This window comes from Thalassophryne amazonica, chromosome 11 (genome assembly GCF_902500255.1).
Source record: "Thalassophryne amazonica chromosome 11, fThaAma1.1, whole genome shotgun sequence".
NCBI classification, from domain to species: Eukaryota; Metazoa; Chordata; class Actinopteri; order Batrachoidiformes; family Batrachoididae; genus Thalassophryne; species Thalassophryne amazonica.
The window spans coordinates 22,064,010-22,086,106 of record NC_047113.1 but is presented as its reverse complement, the minus strand read 5'-3'; the positions used below and the strand labels follow the sequence as shown (position 1 = coordinate 22,086,106).

The 22,097-nt window shown below is 40.5% G+C and overlaps 1 protein-coding gene across 1 annotated transcript in view; it reads left to right on the top strand.

Annotated features, from left to right (window-relative positions):
* The window catches only part of mid2 (midline 2), a 267,813-nt gene that overhangs the window by 187,353 nt on the left and 58,363 nt on the right, over positions 1-22,097 (top strand). Inside the window, exons 7-8 of the mRNA XM_034181881.1 lie at positions 748-909; positions 20,279-20,494. Coding sequence (XP_034037772.1) covers positions 748-909; positions 20,279-20,494 — 378 coding nt within the window. The remainder of the gene's footprint in view (positions 1-747; positions 910-20,278; positions 20,495-22,097) is intronic.

Here is a 22,097-nt window from a genome sequence, read left to right as displayed (position 1 = left end):
GGAGTTGACGTCAGAAGGCACGGTGTAATGAAAACTGTGGGCTGACGTTGCCGGAGTCAGTTGAATAAAAGGTTAGGGAAAAACTAGCAGTAATATTAATATGTAACTCCATCCTTCTCATTTCACAGGAGACTTGATGTAAAAAGAGCACCCCATTTCACACAATATTCACCTTAGCCCAGAGCTGAGAGGTGTTTTTTTAAACTTCATCCTTCACAGTCAGTTGCAGCTGACAGGCTGAAAAGACTATGTTTGGGAAGCAGGTGAATGTAGAGCTCACCCAGCTGTTTCTCTGCTGCAAGCCTCTTTGGATCAAAGCACCACCAAATGGGGTTGTTAGTATTTTAGCATTTCCTTATGTCTGAACATTGAAGACTAACAGTGTCTTTTCCTGCACAGATACTCCTTTTGTTTTTTTTGGTAAGAGCCTTTGTTCTTAATAGTTTATAGATTGAGATTAGTGAGCACCACAATTCTGCCCAAGGGGATCACGCCATGGAACATGTGATGCAGCACTAATGGGATGGATCAGTATGTACATAAAAAAGTTGTCCTCTCTGAAGTGCTTAACATGTGATGGATCAGTTTTGTTTTGGGTTTTTTAGGAACATAAAATATTGGCTTGGACCAGTTTGGAAGCATGATTTTAGCTGTTTACATTATTCTCAGAAGCACTCGCGTAGCTCTAAAAAGCATTAGCAGCACTTAGTGGTGCTAACGCTGTGTCTGTCTCTGCACCTCTGGCAGGTTTGTACAACTCAGCAGATAGCTGGATGATTGTACCGAACATCAAGCAGAACCACTACACTGTGCACGGCCTGCAGAGTGGCACCCGTTATATCTTCTTTGTCAAAGCTATCAACCAGGCGGGGAGCCGGAACAGTGAGCCAGCCCGCCTCAAAACCAACAGTAAGTAAAGGCACTACTACTGCCTACTTTTTATGACATTTTTTACAAGCCTTGTTTTATGTTTGATATTTAATAGACCACATGTTTTCTCTTGTCTGTCATTTGTGCAGCTAAACTCACACACAAGGTGTCACTTCTCAAATCCATTCCCAGAGGTTTATCTTTAGACCAGTTTTAGATTGGAGTTTGGTTTGAATATTTATAAACTGCTTTTGAATTCTGTGTTGCTTGCAATTGACGTACCCACAAAGCTGAACTTTGGTTTGAAAAGGGGATGTGCTGAAAATGACCTGATTCAGTTTGATGGGTAGAATGCCGTCTAAAATACATGCGAAAGTTATTGTTACTACTCTCATTTTATGCAGTATAACTTGAAATAGATCTAGAATGCCTCAGACTATTTAGGTTTGTCTTTTGTACAAAAGAAGCACAATTGTATTTTCGCATGATCCAACATGTACATTCCTCAGGGCCCCTTCACACATAGTGCAAATCAATACAACCCAGGGTGAATCACAGCGAAACAGCTCGTATGAGCGAACCACACAAACATCGAGCGGACGGGCAGGCGTGCACGATCCCGGTGCGACAGTTCTTGCACGCAACAGTGTCTTTCAAGCAGGAACACAGTGAGAGCACCGCTGATGGGGAGAACAATAAAATAAAAACATCTGTATAATTAGTGAATATCACTGGGTTGATATAAATAATACATAAAAGGGGATGCAATACAGAACCCCACAGTTAAATAACCCTGGTAAAAAAAAAAAAAAAAAAAAAAAAAAAAAATGCTCACAGGCTGTAATCAGTGCGGAAAAATGCCTGAAATCAACAAAGACATGGATGAGGTGGGCTGTGTGCAGCTGCTGCAGCCCGGCGCAAAGGTGAAAGATGTTTTATGTAGTTCCATGAGCGGTGTTAGATGTTCATGTGTGTCAGCTGGAATTTGGCCGACACCTGCTTCAAGAGGGTTCGATGGGCTCTCACAGTGCACACTCTGTCTTTCAGCTGCTAGTGTGCGCAAATAGTTGTAGCAACAGGTGTACGAGGCGTTAGAGACAGCTACGATTTTACACATTTTGCATATGATTCCCACTTCATGCACACTTCATGCGCAAATCGACCAAATTGCACTATGTGTGAAGGGCCCTCAATGTTGAAGGCCCCAGTGGCTGGAGAAGGCCAAGGGAATGCCTATGATTCAGCTGGCTGCAGCAGATTGATGGTGACTTTCAAAAGGTTGGGATGGACTGGTTGTCTGCCTGCGTGGATATCATCAAGCACCCAGGGCCGATTCTGTGTTGTGATAGATGTGGCAAAGTGCAGTGCATGCACAAGACATGATGTAACCTTTTATGGAACTGTTGTTGGTTACAAAGCTAGTTTTTGGTTCATTATCTGGTCTATGGACTGTATTGCATTCTGACTTTGAAAATACCACATAAATGACACCCTCTCTTCTTTTATTTCGTTTAATTTGTATTATGTCATCATCATGAGTATTGTTCTTCATATCCATTAAGGGCAAACTTCCCACGTATTTTTCAACTTGTATACACTTGTGGCAAAGCTTTACTTTTTGACATAGATGGCCTTTAACTCTATTATCTGTTCATACGTCAGTGTATCCCTATAAACAAAGCAAGGAGTCGAAGAAAATTCAGTCTGCTTGTCGACTGAGAAAACTAGTTCAGACTTTAGTGGGACATCTCTGTCTCTTTTTTGTATAAATATGCCTTTGTAGTCTTGACTACATCCATCAGTCTCTCATTCCAGATTATTTTTCACAGATACTGAAGGAGATTGTCATTTATTTATTGAACATCATTCTATACTTGTTCTACTTACATAAACAGTAGTTTCTTTTCTAACTAGGTCTTAACTGTCTTTTTTACACTCAGGAAAGACAATGTTTAATTAACTCTTCCTACCTCTGTCATTGGACACGTTGAACCCTCTTGTTGCCTCCTCATCTTTTTCTTTCTGCAGGTTTGCACCAAATTGATAAATAAAAGTAGCGGATAAAATTGAACATAAATAATGATGAGAATTATTTAAGATGGCTGGAGTATGTTAGGCATAATAATTACCTAATTGTGTTTTAAAGATGTAAAGAGTAACGCTACATAATCAGCACATTACCTAGAAAGTTGAAGTCAGATGTGTGAATTGTGTAACAGCTTGATAGAGGACCCTATGTAGAGATTCACAATGAAGGCAAGGTAAAATGGTTCATGAGTGCACACAATAGTCACAGTCTGTACCACATTAGTTGTCCATGAAGTAGCAAACAAGAAGATTGGGTTTAACAGGCCAAGCGCAGGTACACAGGAAGTCAATCCAACAGGCAACCCCGTATTCTTGAGCAGAAGCAGGAAAAAGGATGGCAGTGTAGGTCGGTAGAGAGCAGACATGAAGCTAGACAATCCGGTGACCAAGGAATGCACTATGAATGATGATAAAATATAAGGAAGTGGAGCAACACATGAACCTGAAAACCAGTGAACAGGAAGTAAAGCCACTTGGAGGAGACATCTATCTATAAAGTAAGAAACGTCTGTGTATGGGTATGTGGCTTGCCTGTCTCTCTGACTGTTGGTGAGATCAACCTCAGCTATCAGATATGGCTTGCACATGTCACAATGATGTGTATCCTTTATTATGAAAATTTTAGGAATTAATTTTCAAAACCTTTATTTGATTAACATGGTTACATTCGTACTTCCAATGTGGCACACTGATGTTACTGGCTGCAAAGTTAAACATTGTCAGATAGTTCATGTTGCTTGCACCATTTCACAATAAAAAGTTTAATGTCAGCCTCCCAGCAATACTTTACTGTGAAAGGCATGCTGTCACTGTTCCTTGCGACTGAGTTTAACTTGACAACACTGAGGAGATGTTAGCTAAAATCAGTTTTTGCTAACAGCAACAAATGTTGGGAAAGTGTAGTGACACGGACCCACAACAGGGGGCGCAAATGAACGGTCAATAGATGAGCCAAAATATAACAATTTAATTTTGTGAATGGCACAACGAACATACAGACAATCTCAGAATATCATAACAGTCAATACACAAAGGTGACGTGTGGGCAGGCTCGAGGATAGAAGACGTCTGTCCTAAGAAGAGCCGGAACCACACGATTTCCGCCGCCCCAGAACCTGGTGAATACTGGAGCCGCCAAGTCCCGAATTCCCAGTGATCACCGTCCCGACTGTCGGATCAGGTACTGCTGGCGAAGAACAAAGACAGTCAAGTGTGGGTGTGTGTACACCCAGTAACAACAACGGTGGGAATGCCACCTCCACCTCTCACTCAATAACTTGCAGAGTACTGTAGATTCCTCAGGGGAAAAGAGTGCCTTCAGCGCTCTCACAGCTTCCACCGACGGAGGAACTGGTACTCCTGCAAACACTCACAATATACAAATATTGCAATTACAAAACGGCTGAGGATATTACCTCCAATGAAGTATGATATCTCGGCAACGAGGTGGAGATGACGTCTGGTCTTTATGGAGTGAGATGATGTTGAGTAGATGGGTGACAGCTGTCAAGAGGTAATGAGCGACAGCTGTCACCCCCGGCTGTGTCCATGGCGGCAGCGCCCTCATCGTGCCTGAAGCCCGCACTTCAGGCAGGGCGCCCTCTGGTGGTGGGCCAGCAGTACCTCCTCTTCTGGCGGCCCACACAACAACAAATTTCCCACTATTTGTACATTTCAGTAAGTACATAAGATGAATAAAATCTTATATTTGCTGTGAGTTCAAGTTTAAATAAACTGTGTCAGGAGGTAGGATACTGTGTTTCAAATATTCTAAAAGTGTTGTTTAATTTTGTTTGAGTGTCTTCCAATAACCTATTTAATAGGAATCCTTTTTTCATATTATTGACAATAAAACTGATTTTTAAAACATGAAACATGAAATACTATATTCAAATAATAATGTAACATATAAATGAAAACATAGACCCAAATGACATAAAAGTACTTATTATCAACTCAATCCTTTATTATGAAGTTTTTTGGGATTTATTTTCAAACCTTTATTTTGAAGGGTTTTTTGGGACCACCTCCAACACACCCACACCACACTATAATGTCTGTATCCTTGCACTGTTCTTCTTCAGGTTTCAACACTTAATTCAATAACTAATTGTGGCTATCTGTTGGAAAGTGTAGTGACTCGGACCCACAACAGGGGGCGTAAATGAACGGACAATGGATGAGCCAAAAGTATAACACTTTACTGTTGTAAAATGTGCACAATGAAATACAGACAATTGCAGATTTTGGAATACAGCCAAATATACAAAGGTGACATGCGGGCAGGCTCGAGGATAGAAGACATCTGTCCAGAGAAGAGCCGGATCCCACACGATTTCCACTGCCAGCGGATCTGAAGCACACTGGAGCCGCCAAGTCCTGAGTCCCCAGGTGGCCACCGTCTTCAGCTGTCAGACTTGGTACTGCTGGCAGGAAGAACAGACAGATGATGGTGGGTGCGGTAAACACCCAGCAAACAGTCAGCACAGCACAGTTCTCTTCTGGTGGAATACCTCCACCTCCTAATCACAATTATCCCAAGAGTTCGTGCAGAATTCCAAATGTCACACTAGCGGAGTCTGGGATGAGGAGCGGAGAAACGCCAACTCCCCAAATACACCTACAAACTCTCGTGTACAAAGGTACGTCTGCAAACTCAGAATTTAACGTAGTTAAACACAGAAGTAAAGACGTTACGACTGTCTTATGTTTAGCTGAACAATTCGTGTTCAAAGGCTGAGTGTTTACCTGACGGGTAGACGATATCTCGGCAGCGAGGTGGAGCTGCTGCCTGGCTTTTATGGTGGTGGTGGTTGATGAGTGACAGCTGGCATTGATGATGAGTGACAGCTGTCACTCCCAGTTGCTCCCGTGGGGCGGATGCCCCCTCTCGTGCCTGAAGCCCGCACTTCAGACAGGGCGCCGTCTGGTGGTGGGCCAGCAGTACCTCCCCTTCACACATAGTACAAATAAGTACAAATCAGAGCGAATCGCAGCAGAACAGCTCATATGAGTGAACCACGAAAACATCGAGCCGATGGGCAGGTGTGATCGATCCCGCTGCAACGCTGCAACACAGTGTGAGCAGCTGGAGCATGTGTAACCACATCGCCAAGCTGCTGTGAAAAAAAGAACACTCTGATTGTCAGCCAGAAACTTACCACTGCGCTACCTTCGCTGGCCTGTAAATGGTACAGAAAAATGCCTGAAATTAACAAGGACATGGACGAGGTGCGCTGTGTACAGCTACTGCAGCCCTGCGCAAAAGTGAAAGATGTTTTATGTATTTCCACATGACAGCAGGCAGAGACAAGCACCTCACTGAGAAAAATGTTATAAGTTCATGTCCTTCAAAACACGGTACATGTTCCCCAGCCGAGAGCCCAGGAGCAGAGATCACAGTAGCAGGCACACCCCCTTGTCCATTCAGCGCCCACACCAATGTGTCTGTGTTATGTGGTCATTCAATTTCAGTATTTATGTAATTGCGTATGGTATTTAGATATTGTCGTGATTATTTATATACCTGTCCTGGTGGTGGTTTATGTGTTTTTAATGTGTGCACTGAGCTGTCATCCAGCTGCCAGTGTGCTACGATCAGCTGACAGGCACCTCCCCGTGCTGTGTGGGCTCAGACCTGGTTGTCCGGCCCCCATGTGATCAGATCTGCACATACATATAAGCATTTTATGCAAGTGTGCCCCCCACACACCAGATGTGTTGGTGGAGGGGCGACACACGCGAACACGTGTGAGACACATGCATCACGTGTGTTGCTTTTTGCAACTCCACAGTCGTGGGGGCACTTTGACAAATTTCACATCCAGCTCAAACGTGATTGTCTAGTGACTGTTTTCGTGCTCATAGCGTGAATGGCCACACATTTTCTAAATGCCAAGAGAACGGTGTTAGATGTTTGTGTGTGACCTGGAATTTGGCCAACACTTGCCACGAGAGGGATCGAATGGGCTCTCACAGCATACATTCTATCTTTCACTCACTGTGTGCAAATAGTTATAGCAACAGGTGTACAAGGCATTGGAGGCATGTATTGCATGCAATTCCTGCTTCATGCGCAGTTCATGCGCAATTCGACCACATTCATACTATGTGTGAAGGGGCCCTAAGGAACGTTACCTTACTCTATGGCCAATTCCTACCAAGTTAGGTAGTTAATGATAACAACCTTAAACAGTGTGAAGTTAATCATCAAATGACAGCAACCAAGTACATTAACATATCTTTCTTTGTTCAACATCAGTTTAATTTGATATGCCAAAACCACACTAAATCCTGTGCTTTAATATTTTGTAGTGCAAGTGAGATCCCCCCACCCCCCCAAAAAAAGTTAAAAAAAAAACTTCCTACGGGCATTGCACTAGTCAGTGTAAATGCACAAGGAACTAACATGGGAATATATCACTAAGAGAGTGCGAGGAATAAATAATATCACTTAAAGAACATGGAGATTAAATAACTTAGAAGAGAAATACCAGAACAATAAACTGACAAAAATAAAAATAGTACCCAGGAAACATTAGAAGCAGGAAAACCTGCAGACCAGAATAAAACACCAGACATGTAAATGACAATGGCAAAACAATGACAAATAGTCTTCTTTGTAGACAGAAAAAAGTCCAGACCCAGAAGCTTTGCTCGCTTTGGGTATATTGGACCTTATTATCACTTTACCGGGGCGTTGCTAGGCCGGTATCGTAGATTTACGTTGACGGTATCTGGCTATACCCGCCCGCTGTGCGTAAACAAATGACGTCATAGTGCGCATGCGCAGCCCAAGAACTGTCCGCAGAGGGGGAAAAAAAAACTTCACAGAGGAAAATATGAAGTGTGTTTTGGTCCCAATATGGATATTCCGGATGATTTTCTCATGGATAGTACGACAATGACCGCAGCTAAAGCAGCCAGCTTGATGAGGACGCACTGCCGAATTTGGAGAGCAGCTCGCCAGCTAACGTGACACGACAAAAGTTAAGTGAGCCAACTTTATATGTACGCATTACGTGTTGTGTATCTCAGTAAAAAGTGATAATAATGCAAATAACATGCTGTTGTCATGCGGCATGCATTTTCTGCATCCCTCTGTTCACTGCCAGTCGCCCGCAATGACAGCTATTCGCCCTCATCTAACTCGGGCGAATATATGTCATATGTCATTTTGGGCGACTGGGCGTGAACGTCGGGCCTCTGAAAATGCATACCGCCCTCCAAAAGCATGTTATTGTATTATTACAGCCTCATAGATGCCTCATTTAAAATGTATCTCAAGTGTGCTGAATAAGTTTTAAATTGCAGCTGTAGTGAATTGAAGCTTAATATGCCGCCTGCTCTTAGCTTCTGTCCGGACTAAGGCTTGTGGTGGTTTGTAGCTGTGTAATCTAGATACATTGTGGTGGGTATATTTAGGGAAATTCAGTAGTCATGGAATCATCACCCTCCTTACTCTCTTTCTAGCTTCTTTAATATAGATGTGTGAGCAGAATAAGATCCAACAGCTGAGGAAACAAAGGCTGCTATTGGCTCACACTGGAATTTTTGATTAGCTACCTTACCAGAATTTCGACATCATGACAAATATACCTGTTAGTTGGTATTGCAAAGGGTGTGTATTAAGTGACTTACGCAGAGCTCCATAAATTACTCATTTATTTTTTTATTTTAACCATACAGTTCATGTTAAAATTCCTGATGGTTGTTCTTTGCAATACATCGTATGTTTCATGACGTATATAGAATAAGATATTCTAGACCTTCAAGAGTAATGCACATTATCTTCTGCACAAACATATAGAGACGGCAGCAGGAAGAGGAGGATACACTTGTGCACCTGTTAGCATATGTGTGCAAGATGGCACATTAGCATGGCACCACCATGCATGTTTTTATAGTGAGTACTGTGCTAATCTGGTACCAACCCCGTGATTAAAGCTCTATAGGCTGTGAACAAATTGCAGACCCAAACACACATGCATGGGTAACCTGGATTCAACTCCCTCAGGATTTAAGGCTGCAGAATTTAGAGGTGTTCAACAAAAATAGAGTATAGAACCATCTGTTTATTACTGTCTTATTACCAACAACAATGAATCAATGTGTTTTCACAACAATGAGGTCTTCATATCTATATGACAGTGGCCCCCTCATGGAGACCACCATGTTGTTACTGCAGGCCAAAAGGGACATACATGCCTTGCCTTCCACATTTTGCAACATGGGCAGAAGACTAAAGAAAAAAGAAGAGGAATTAGTTTTTGTTTCCCTTTACATTGTCTGCTGGTTGGTAGGGGAGGCTAACAGGTTTGAGAACCCAAATTTTTCTTTTCATACGTTTTGCTTAGCACAAGACGAGGCAATGGAGCGTGTATCCTGGTTGCCAAAGAAGCGAAAACATGAAGAAAACAAGTTCCGACCAGCAATGACAAAACACAATCTCTAAACTCACTCTCTGCAAAGTGGAAGAGATCTCATAGCTAACCTGATTTCAACACCACTTTCTTTTCATTTGGACAACCAATTTATGCATTTCTTTTTCAGTAAAATTGCTTGACTTGCTCGTAATTACAAATATCGCCAAGTGTTGCAGATCAAGGTTGTACACTGCAGAAGCCTTCACAGCCACGGGTCACAGTTGGTCACAGTTGTCCTCCCTTTATAACTTGTAGATTCCAAAAATCTCTAGATATTGGGATGTGCTGTAAGTGACCAATATGGCACCTATGTGTGTGTGTGTGTGTTTGCCAATGTTTAGTATAAATGTGGCATTGGCAGCAGAAATAAATACCATGACTGACAAAATGATGATTTCAAGGTGACAGAACAAATAGGCGTAGTTAGCATTCTGTCCATCAGTTTGTTCATATCTGGAGTTGAATATCTTTCATATTTATGGGGCTTGAGAGGCTGCTAAAGAGAGATCTGTTCTCTGCCACGACAGCTGTCCTGACCGTGTGCAATGCTACCATCTGGTTCTTTTATTTTTTCACTCTTTCATGTGCCATATAACCCTGGCCACTCTTCTCCGACTCTCCACCTTCTCCTGTGCTGCCTTTCACAGTGTAGTCGACACATGCTGCCTTTGAGAAGATGAGCGTGACTGTCCTTTAACTCTTTCCTCATGGCATTAGAGGGGCTTACCAAGTCAGTGTAATGTAGCTGAGGAGGCTTCAGAGGTGAACCACAGGGTATTTGAAGCATTCACATCCCGCTTTGAGTCTCTTTCTCTCGTGTACAACATAATCCTCTATAGCAATACAGTTTGTTGGTGCCTTGCCAGCTCTGACAGATATTTTGCACCTATGATTGGGAACAAACATTATTTTCTTTAAGCCTGAAGACAAGCTGTCAAAATAAAACATGGAATATCTGGTGCTGTGAGTGACATTTTGTGTGTGTGTGCCTATTTTTGCATTACTTTGTCCTTGATTTGTTCTTTCCTGCTCTCACTCCCTGCTTTTTTCTCAGAGGGATTTGTGTTGAGATTAAAATGCTTCAGTCATTTGTTCTGTTCATGTCTGTTAGATTTAAATGGGTCAAAACAAGAACACTGGTATCAAATATCTCACAAGCTTATTAGGTTTCTCTCTCTAGACTCTGTTGGAGGACTAGCTCCAGTAGCAAGCTTTTTTGTTTTGAATCACATGCCCCCTCGCACCCACCCATCCCTGCACTACCATTTATCTGTGGCTATACGGGAGGATTTACGTCTCATATTTTTACATTTTTTTCTTCTTTTTAAGATGATAGGCTCTGGGGGCTTTTAGCCGAAGCTCATCATACTTGAGGCTCAGGTTTGCAAAGTATAAAATGTAGTGACAAGTAGTACAGATACCAGAGAGTCATACACCAAAATGTGTCTTTCAAAAGAGTTACTTGTAAGTACACCCCAAATTTTGTACTACAAGAAACTAGAATGAACTCTGTTAGCAGAGCTATCTGAGACTGGTTATTTCATTCATTTCCTTTACCGCTTACTCCAAGTGAGGATCACGGGGGCCTGGACCCTATCCCGGCAGGGTACACCCCAGACAGGCAGGCCTCCAGTGTATCTCAACACAGAGTATGAAATAGAATGACAAACTCATTCACACTAACTCACACTTATGGTCAGTTTAGAGCAATGGTTCTCCAATTGGTCCTCAAGGACCACCTAACCTACACATTTTCACCTCTCTTTGCTCTGCCACCAGCAGATTAACTCATTCAGGTATGCAAGCAATCAAGTACTAACAGATCAATGGGTCTCTGAAAAAGCTAATCAGCTGGTAGCAGAGCAGGAGAGATGGAAAATGTGCATCTTAGGTGGTCTTTGAGGACTGGTCTAAGAACCAAGGATTTTTTTTTCCCAAATACTAACCACCACACCATCCTACCAGCCCACTGCAAAATTTGAAAAAAAAAGAGAGAAATACATAATTAAAGAATATGTTTTCACACTATTAGAAGGATTTCTGCTACTGGATCTGACTGACATTGAGAATTATTATACAAACAGCCAGATCACAATGAAGGGGTACAGGTTAAGCAAATCTTTGTTATATGTGACTTACAATTTAATGTCTTGCCAGTGAACGATTTCCATGTGTTTGTTAGTTTCATGGTACTGAAATGAACCACAATGCACAGTTTGGTGAAATTTGCAATGTTCTTTTTTAAATTATGGTGTATTATTAAACAACTAGAAACCATTGTTTTGATGTTATTGTGGTGCTGATTTCATCAAAGTACTACAACGAATGTATCATATGAAAACCTTTAATACTTTTTCAAGTTAAATTTGCTTGTTGGATTGGTAATGTGTGATTTGTATTTTTCTTATTGCTAAGAAGCAACGCTGATATGGCCGATTGTTGTATTCATGTTTGCCATTATAAAATCAATCTTTTTCACGTCATTAATAGAAAATGTTCTGTTTAAAAGTAAATATGCATATTTCTAAGTGACCATAACGCTGTTATTTGATACACAATTACACTTTGATTCATCGAAATAGATTTTGTGATCATTGTCTCGATAAATTCTGGATTTATGTCTCGAGAAATAAGACCCTTAATATTTCACAGAAATCAGTGTAGTTTATTTAAATGGTTTAGATTGATCTAGTTTAGCAATATTATTTCATTGAAAAGTTAAAATTTCTTTAGTAAACAATGCCTATGTTTAAAAGTTTTAATCTGTTCAAAACTTTACATCATTTGCAATGTTACTATGACCAAGATGATTGTATTTTATTTATCACCAACATTCTCATGTTGATGCTAACCTGTCCATTATGGCATGTGCTGCCACCTTTCTTTTCAAGTCATCCTTGTAAAACAGGTTTCATTCTCAATGGGTTTCTACCTGGTTAAATAAAGAAATAAAGGTTATTATTATTATTATTATTATTATTATTAATAGTGAAAGTACAGTAGTGTTCAGAATAATAGTAGTGCTATGTGACTAAAAAGATTAATCCAGGTTTTGGGTATATTTCTTATTGTTACATGGGAAATAAGGTACCAGTAGATTCAGTAGATTCTCACAAATCCAACAAGACCAAGCATTCATGATATGCACACTCTTAAGGCTATGAATTTGGGCTATTAGTTAAAAAAATGTAGAAAAATTGTGAGAATCTACTGAATCTACTGGTACCTTGTTTCCAATATAACAATAAGAAATATATTCAAAACCTGGATTAATCTTTTTAGTCACATAGCACTACTATTATTCTGAACACTACTGTAACAACTAAAATGATATTTACATTCAACAACTGATATTTAGTATAAATCAGCAAGGTTGACTTGGAATTCAGGTTTGCAAAATGTAGTGTCCGTACACCATGTAGTGTCTGTGCACCAAGATATTTTGTGCTGCAATTCTGGTCTACAAACATAGAAACCGGTTGTATTAGAGTTACAAAAAATAATGCAAAGCTCACTTCCATGCTGTAATTAATGTATGTAACATTCATTTTTTTTTTTTCCCTAATAAGGAAACACCACATAATTATATGCTGGGTTGATATATGCATCACATATTTAAATAAGCGCACCTTATCATTTAACAAATGATGAAATTGTAGTGTCCGTACACCACACTTTGGGACAAAAAAACATGCATTTTGAAATCAGCTCTAGCTTTTCAGGAAGTGAAGTTTATTTTGACATTTATTAGACAACACCTTTAATAATTTTTTTTTTTTCTGAGTGTAAATAAATTAATATAGGAATATCAAATTTCTACCCTTAGTGTACCCCACTGCGACCCCTTGATTGTAATCTGGCTGAAATAATGAATGTTTATGAGTTCAATTGTATGAACATTTCATGAGGTGAAAGCTGGAACATACCATTCACTTTGCCTCATTGACTGAAACATTCCATCTTTCACCTCATGAAATATTTGTACCATTGAACTCATAAACATTCATTATTTGTATATTATGGAGCATTTAACTCAGAATTACACCAATCCATCTTTTTGAACTACATATTCAGGGCCCAGTCATGGTTGTGGTTCCATTGGTATCTTTGCCAGCTACAATCTTGTGCTACCTTCAGGAGATTTCAAGGTGTTTCTAGGCCATATACAACCCCTGGCGAAAATTGTGGAATCACCGGCCTCGGAGGATGTTCATTCAGTTGTTTAATTTTGTAGAAAAAAAGCAGATCACACACATGACACAAAACTAAAGTCATTTCAAATGGCAACTTTCTGGCTTTAAAAAACACTATAAGAAATCAGGAAAAAAATTGTGGCAGTCAGTAACGGTTACTTTTTTAGACCAAGCAGAGGGGAAAAAAATATGGACTCACTCAATTCTGAGGAAAAAATTATAGAATCATGAAAAACAAAAGAACACTCCAACACCACTAGTATTTTGTTGCACCACCTCTGGCTTTTATAACAGCTTGCAGTCTCTGAGGCATGGACTTAATGAGTGACAAACAGTACTCTTCATCAATCTGGCTCCAACTTTCTCTGATTGCTGTTGCCAGATCAGCTTTGCAGGTTGGAGCCTTGTCATGGACCATTTTCTTCAACTTCCACCAAAGATTTTCAATTGGATTAAGATCCGGACTATTTGCAGGCCATGACCCTATGGTATTTGGTATTTGACCCTATGTGTCTTTTTGCAAGGAATGTTTTCACAGTTTTTGCTCTATGGCAAGATGCATTATCATCTTGAAAAATGATTTCATCATCCCCAAACATCCTTTCAGTTGATGGATAAGAAAAGTGTCCAAAATATCAATATAAACTTTTGCATTTATTGATGATGTAATGACAGCCATCTCCCCAGTGCCTTTACCTGACATGCAGCCCCATATCATCAATGACTGGAAATTTACATGTTCTCTTCAGGCAGTCATCTTTATAAATCTCATTGGAATGGCACCAAACAAAAGTTCCAGCATCATCACCTTGCCCAATGCAGATTCGAGATTCATCACTGAATATGACTTTCATCCAGTCATCCACAGTCCACGATTGCTTTTCCTTAGCCCATTGTAACCTTGTTTTTTTCTGTTTAGATGTTAATGATGGCTTTCGTTTAGCTTTTCTGTATGTTAATCCCATTTCCTTTAGGCGGTTTCTTACAGTTCGGTCACATACGTTGACTCCAGTTTCCTCCCATTCGTTCCTCATTTGTTTTGTTGTGCATTTTCGATTTTTGAGACATATTGCTTTAAGTTTTCTGTCTTGACGCTTTGATGTCTTCCTTGGTCTACCAGTATGTTTGCCTTTAACAACCTTCCCATGTTGTTTGTATTTGGTCCAGAGTTTAGACACAGCTGACTGTGAACAACCAACATCTTTTGCAACATTGCGTGATGATTTACCCTCTTTTAAGAGTTTGATAATCCTCTCCTTTGTTTCAATTGACATCTCTCGTGTTGGAGCCATGATTCATGTCAGTCCACTTGGTGCAACAGCTCTCCAAGGTGTGATCACTCCTTTTTAGATGCAGACTAACAAGCAGATCTGATTTGATGCAGGTGTTAGTTTTGGGGATGAAAATTTACAGGGTGATTCCATAATTTATTCCTCAGAATTGAGTGAGTCCGTATTTTTTTCCCTCTGCTTGGTCTAAAAAGTAACCGTTACTGACTGCCACAATTATTTTTCCTGATTTCTTATAGTGTTTCTTAAAGCCAGAAAGTTGCCATTTGAAATGACTTTAGTTTTGTGTCATGTCTGTGATCTGCTTTTGTTCTACAAAATTAAACAACTGAATGAGCATCCTCCGAGGCCGGTGATTCCATAATTATTGCCAGGGGTTTTAGGATAAATAATCCCTCCAGCATGTACTGTAAACTCCATCAAGTTAGATAAGGAAGGAGGAAGGTGTCTAATAAGCATCCAGAGAAGGTGCTGAACTACCTCACCTCTTTCCTTATAATGCAAAGGAGCAGGAGTTCTACTCTTAAGTCTTTATTACATGTTAGTACTGCCCACTCTATTTCCAACAGTGAGTTCATCCACTCTCAATTAAATTAATTCAATTCAGTTTATTTATATAGAGCAAAATCACAACATAAGTTGTCTCGTGGCGCTTCACAAAGGTGAGGTCTAACCTTACCCACCCCCATTGCAAGCACTTTCGCAACTGTTCTAAGGAAAAACTCCCTCAGGTTTTTTTTTATTATTATTTTTTGTTTTTGTTTTATTGTTGGAAGAAACCTAACATAAACCAGAATCAGAGGGATGAATGTCTCCTTAATAGAATAGAATAGAATAGAATAGAATAATTCTTTATTGTCCACCGATGTGGAAAATTGTCTTTGGCTCACCAGCACAAAAAAGACAAAAAAACAGTCATAAAACATTCATACAAACACACGAATAAAACAAAAATAAGATACATAAAATACATGGAAGTAAAAGAAGAAATAGAATAAGACCTAGTAAGATAAATAAAACGTACAGTAAGATCTAATAAAATCAAATAAAACAGAAGTAAAGCAGTTCAGGTTTAATTTGTGGAGTGGTCACTTTTTTGAGTTCATTATGGTGACGGCATTTGGTATAAAAGATTTTTTGAAAGAACCTTTGGCCAGAGGAGCTCTGTAGCACCTCCCAGACTTCAAGAGCTCAAACTGACAGGACAGAGGATGAGACCTGTCTGCCAGGACTCTCTGAGCTTTCCTCCTCTTCCTGTCAGTGTAAATGTGGGCCAGAGTCTTCTGGGTTTTCCCACAATTTTCCCCGCCATTTTTACAATTCTATTTAATTTGTCCTTACATTTACAACTCAAGTGACCAAACCAGACTCCATTCAAGGACTCCAAGGATGCCGAATACTGCAAACTGCTGTTTGGTGCTTACACACAAACAACAGTCAGAGTTTCCCCCCTGCCACCCGAAGGTGCAGGAAGGTGACCCTGTCATCTACATAATGGCACTCAGTCAGGGACTCATGAGTGTCCCCACACCCACCTGGCACCTCACACCCTAAGCAACTCCAGAGAAAAATAAGGGTCAACCCCTATCAAGGAGAGGGATTCCGGAGCTGAGGCTGTGCATGGAGGTGAGGCCCACCAGATCTAACTGGTAATGCTTCACCTTCTGCACAAGCTCTGGCTCCTTCCCCCATAGTGAGGTGATGTTCCATGCCCCAGAGCTAGCCATCCTCAACTTTCACTGCCACCTATGGGACAACACACCCAACACTAGCAATTCCCTGTGCAGGTGGTGAGCCTGCAGGGTGGAGATGGAAAGTCTGCATTGCCTTTTCGGGCTGTGCCTGACCGGGCTCCATGGAAAGCCCAGCTACCAGGTGCTCACTGATGGACCCTCCATCTAGGCCTGGCTCCAGACAGGGGCCTTGGGCTTCCTCTGGGCCAGGTCACATTCCCTCTTCCTCATTTTATCATGTGTCATTGTGGACCATTCTTAGTCTGGCCCCTCGCCTGAGACCAATTTGCCAAGGGAGACCTTACCAGGGTGAAGAAGACTCCAGACAACACCGCTCATAGGGGCAGACAAACCTCTCCACCATGATAAGGTGATGGTTCCCGGAGAGGTGAGTATGTCGTGGTTGACACAAATAATGTAGATCTGCTAATTTCTAAAAATGATTTCATTAGCCAACTCAACTAAAAAATGCCTGAAAAGACTTCATATGTACAGTAGTGTTCAGAATAATAGTAGTGCTATGTAACTAAAAAGATTAATCCAGGTTTTGAGTATATTTCTTATTGTTACATGGGAAACAAGGTACCAGTAGATTCAGTAGATTCTCACAAATCTAACAACACCAAGCATTCATGATATACACACTCTTAAGGCTATGAAATTGGGCTATTAGTAAAAAAAAAGTAGAAAAGGGGGTGTTCACTAATAGTAGTGTGGCATTCAGTCAGTGAGTTTGTCAATTTTGTGGAACAAACAGGTGTGAATCAGGTGTCCCCTATTTAAGGATGAAGCCAGCACCTGTTGAACATGCTTTTCTCTTTGAAAGCCTGAGGAAAATGGGACGTTCAAGACGTTGTTCAGCAGAACAGTGTAGTTTGATTAAAAAGTTGTTTGGAGAGGGGAAAACTTGTACGCAGGTGCAAAAAATTATAGGCTGTTCATCTCCAATGATCTCGAATGCTTTAAAATGGACAAAAAAACAGAGACGCGTGGAAGAAAACGGAAAACAACCATCAAAATGGATAGAAGAATAACCAGAATGGCAAAGGCTCACCCATTGATCAGCTCCAGGATGATCAAGACAGTCTGGAGTTACCTGTAAGTGCTGTGACAGTTAGACGCCTGTGTGAAGCTAATTTATTTGCAAGAATCCCCCGCAAAGTCCCTCTGTTAAATAAAAGACATGTGTAGAAGAGGTTACAATTTGCCAAAGAACACATCAACTGGTCTAAAGAGAAATGGAGGAATATTTTGTGGACTGATGAGAGTAAAATTGTTCTTTTTGGGTCCAAGGGCCGCAGACAGTTTGTGAGAGGACCCCCAAACTCTGAATTCAAGCCACAGTTCACAGTGAAGACAGTGAAACATGGTGGTGCAAGCATCATGATATGGGCATGTTTCTCCTACTATGGTGTTGGGCCTATATATCGCATACCAGGTATCATGGATCAGTTTGGATATGTCAAAATACTTGAAGAGGTCATGTTGCCTTATGCTGAAGAGGACATGCCCTTGAAATGGGCGTTTCAACAAGACAATGACCCCACGCACACTAGTAAACGAGCAAAATCTTGGTTCCAAACCAACAACATTAATGCCTCGCAGATGTGAAGAAATCATGAAAAATTGTGGTTATACAAGTAAATACTAGTTTAGTGATTCACAGTATTGCTAAAAAAGCAGTTTGAACATAATAGTTTTGAGTTTGTAGCGTCAACAGCAGATGCTACTATTGTGAACACCCCCTTTTCTACTTTTTTTTACTAATAGCCCAATTTCATAGCCTTAAGAGTGTGCATATCATGAATGCGTGATCTTGTTGGATTTGTGAGAATCTACTGGATCTACTGGTACCTTGTTTCCCATGTAACAATAAGAAATATACTCAAAACCTGGATTAATCTTTTTAGTCACATAGCACTACTATTATTCTGAACACTACTGTACTTTCACTATAATAATAATAATAATAATAATAACCTTCTTTATTTAACCAGGTAGAAACACATTGAGATTGAAACCTGTTTTACAAGGATGACTTGAAAAGAAAGGTGGCAGCACATGTCATAATGGACAGGTTAGCATCAACATGAGAATGTTGGTGATAAATAAAATAAAATCATCTTGGTCATAGTAACATTGCAAATGATGTAAAGTTTTGAACAGATTAAAACTTTTAAACATAGGCATTGTGCAAAAGAGTCCCATTTGCTATCTCATAAAATAGACCGGGAGGTTTTCAAGGAAGTCAGTCTAGACAGTTTCAGATCAGATTGGAGAACATTCCATTCAGAGGGAGCTGAAAACTAAAGGCATTCCTTCCCGCTTCAGTGCGGACACAAGGTACACAAAACCATAACATTTTATTCGAGCGCAGAGCATAACAGCTTTCAAATCTGTGACGTAAACTGGATAAATAGGTCGGAACCAGTCCAATGAGAGTTGGATGAGTCCAACCAGAATCATCCAATGTGTATAACACCTGACAGACAAAGAGGGCATTCCATTATGGCATCCCACTATGGATCAAGAATTCACTTTATATAGGCTTTGAAACATTACATCAAAACTACTTCACTGACTCTCACCAAATTTGCACCACAGACAGACATTAGGGCATGGAAGAGACTTTTCAGGGCATGGACTGACTTTTGGAAGTAATCCGTATCAGGTTTGGCAGGTGTCAGAAATCACAGATTTCATGAATTTGCAAAAGTTTCAGAAAACATTTTCATGTTGTCATTATGAAAAAAAATGAATTTACTCCATTTTGGAATATGGCTATAACATATCAAATTTTGGTGAAGCGCTGTGAATACTTTCTGTAAGGTTATTGCAATGACAGTAAATTCTGTGTAAAATTGTGTACTTTTTTCCACAAATATACACATTTAAGATACCTGCTGTTACTCAGTGAAGTGAAACAATGACATATCCTTTCAGTGCTCCACAACAGCAATCAATGCAAAATTCTTTGATTGAGTTTTGGAGTTGACGTCAGAAGGCACGGTGTAATGAAAACTGTGGGCTGACGTTGCCGGGAGTCAGTTGAATAAAAGGTTAGGGAAAAACTAGCAGTAATATTAATATGTAACTCCATCCTTCTCATTTCACAGGAGACTTGATGTAAAAAGAGCACCCCATTTCACACAATATTCACCTTAGCCCAGAGCTGAGAGGTGTTTTTTTAAACTTCATCCTTCACAGTCAGTTGCAGCTGACAGGCTGAAAAGACTATGTTTGGGAAGCAGGTGAATGTAGAGCTCACCCAGCTGTTTCTCTGCTGCAAGCCTCTTTGGATCAAAGCACCACCAAATGGGGTTGTTAGTATTTTAGCATTTCCTTATGTCTGAACATTGAAGACTAACAGTGTCTTTTCCTGCACAGATACTCCTTTTGTTTTTTTTGGTAAGAGCCTTTGTTCTTAATAGTTTATAGATTGAGATTAGTGAGCACACAATTCTGCCCAAGGGGATCACGCCATGGAACATGTGATGCAGCACTAATGGGATGGATCAGTATGTACATAAAAAAGTTGTCCTCTCTGAAGTGCTTAACATGTGATGGATCAGTTTTGTTTTGGGTTTTTTAGGAACATAAAATATTGGCTTGGACCAGTTTGGAAGCATGATTTTAGCTGTTTACATTATTCTCAGAAGCACTCGCGTAGCTCTAAAAAGCATTAGCAGCACTTAGTGGTGCTAACGCTGTGTCTGTCTCTGCACCTCTGGCAGGTTTGTACAACTCAGCAGATAGCTGGATGATTGTACCGAACATCAAGCAGAACCACTACACTGTGCACGGCCTGCAGAGTGGCACCCGTTATATCTTCTTTGTCAAAGCTATCAACCAGGCGGGGAGCCGGAACAGTGAGCCAGCCCGCCTCAAAACCAACAGTAAGTAAAGGCACTACTACTGCCTACTTTTTATGACATTTTTTACAAGCCTTGTTTTATGTTTGATATTTAATAGACCACATGTTTTCTCTTGTCTGTCATTTGTGCAGCTAAACTCACACACAAGGTGTCACTTCTCAAATCCATTCCCAGAGGTTTATCTTTAGACCAGTTTTAGATTGGAGTTTGGTTTGAATATTTATAAACTGCTTTTGAATTCTGTGTTGCTTGCAATTGACGTACCCACAAAGCTGAACTTTGGTTTGAAAAGGGGATGTGCTGAAAATGACCTGATTCAGTTTGATGGGTAAGAATGCCGTCTAAAATACATGCGAAAGTTATTGTTACTACTCTCATTTTATGCAGTATAACTTGAAATAGATCTAGAATGCCTCAGACTATTTAGGTTTGTCTTTTGTACAAAAGAAGCACAATTTGTATTTTCGCATGATCCAGCATGTACATTCCTCAGGGCCCCTTCACACATAGTGCAAATCAATACAACCCAGGGTGAATCACAGCGAAACAGCTCGTATGAGCGAACCACACAAACATCGAGCGGACGGGCAGGCGTGCACGATCCCGGTGCGACAGTTCTTGCACGCAACAGTGTCTTTCAAGCAGGAACACAGTGAGAGCACCGCTGATGGGGAGAACAATAAAATAAAAAACATCTGTATAATTAGTGAATATCACTGGGTTGATATAAATAATACATAAAAGGGGATGCAATACAGAACCCCACAGTTAAATAACCCTGGTAAAAAAAAAAAAAAAAAAAAAAAAAAAATGCTCACAGGCTGTAATCAGTGCGGAAAAATGCCTGAAATCAACAAAGACATGGATGAGGTGGGCTGTGTGCAGCTGCTGCAGCCCGGCGCAAAGGTGAAAGATGTTTTATGTAGTTCCATGAGCGGTGTTAGATGTTCATGTGTGTCAGCTGGAATTTGGCCGACACCTGCTTCAAGAGGGTTCGATGGGCTCTCACAGTGCACACTCTGTCTTTCAGCTGCTAGTGTGCGCAAATAGTTGTAGCAACAGGTGTACGAGGCGTTAGAGACAGCTACGATTTTACACATTTTGCATATGATTCCCACTTCATGCACACTTCATGCGCAAATCGACCAAATTTGCACTATGTGTGAAGGGCCCTCAATGTTGAAGGCCCCAGTGGCTGGAGAAGGCCAAGGGAATGCCTATGATTCAGCTGGCTGCAGCAGATTGATGGTGACTTTCAAAAGGTTGGGATGGACTGGTTGTCTGCCTGCGTGGATATCATCAAGCACCCAGGGCCGATTCTGTGTTGTGATAGATGTGGCAAAGTGCAGTGCATGCACAAGACATGATGTAACCTTTTATGGAACTGTTGTTGGTTACAAAGCTAGTTTTTGGTTCATTATCTGGTCTATGGACTGTATTGCATTCTGACTTTGAAAATACCACATAAATGACACCCTCTCTTCTTTTATTTCGTTTAATTTGTATTATGTCATCATCATGAGTATTGTTCTTCATATCCATTAAGGGCAAACTTCCCACGTATTTTTCAACTTGTATACACTTGTGCAAAAGCTTTACTTTTTGACATAGATGGCCTTTAACT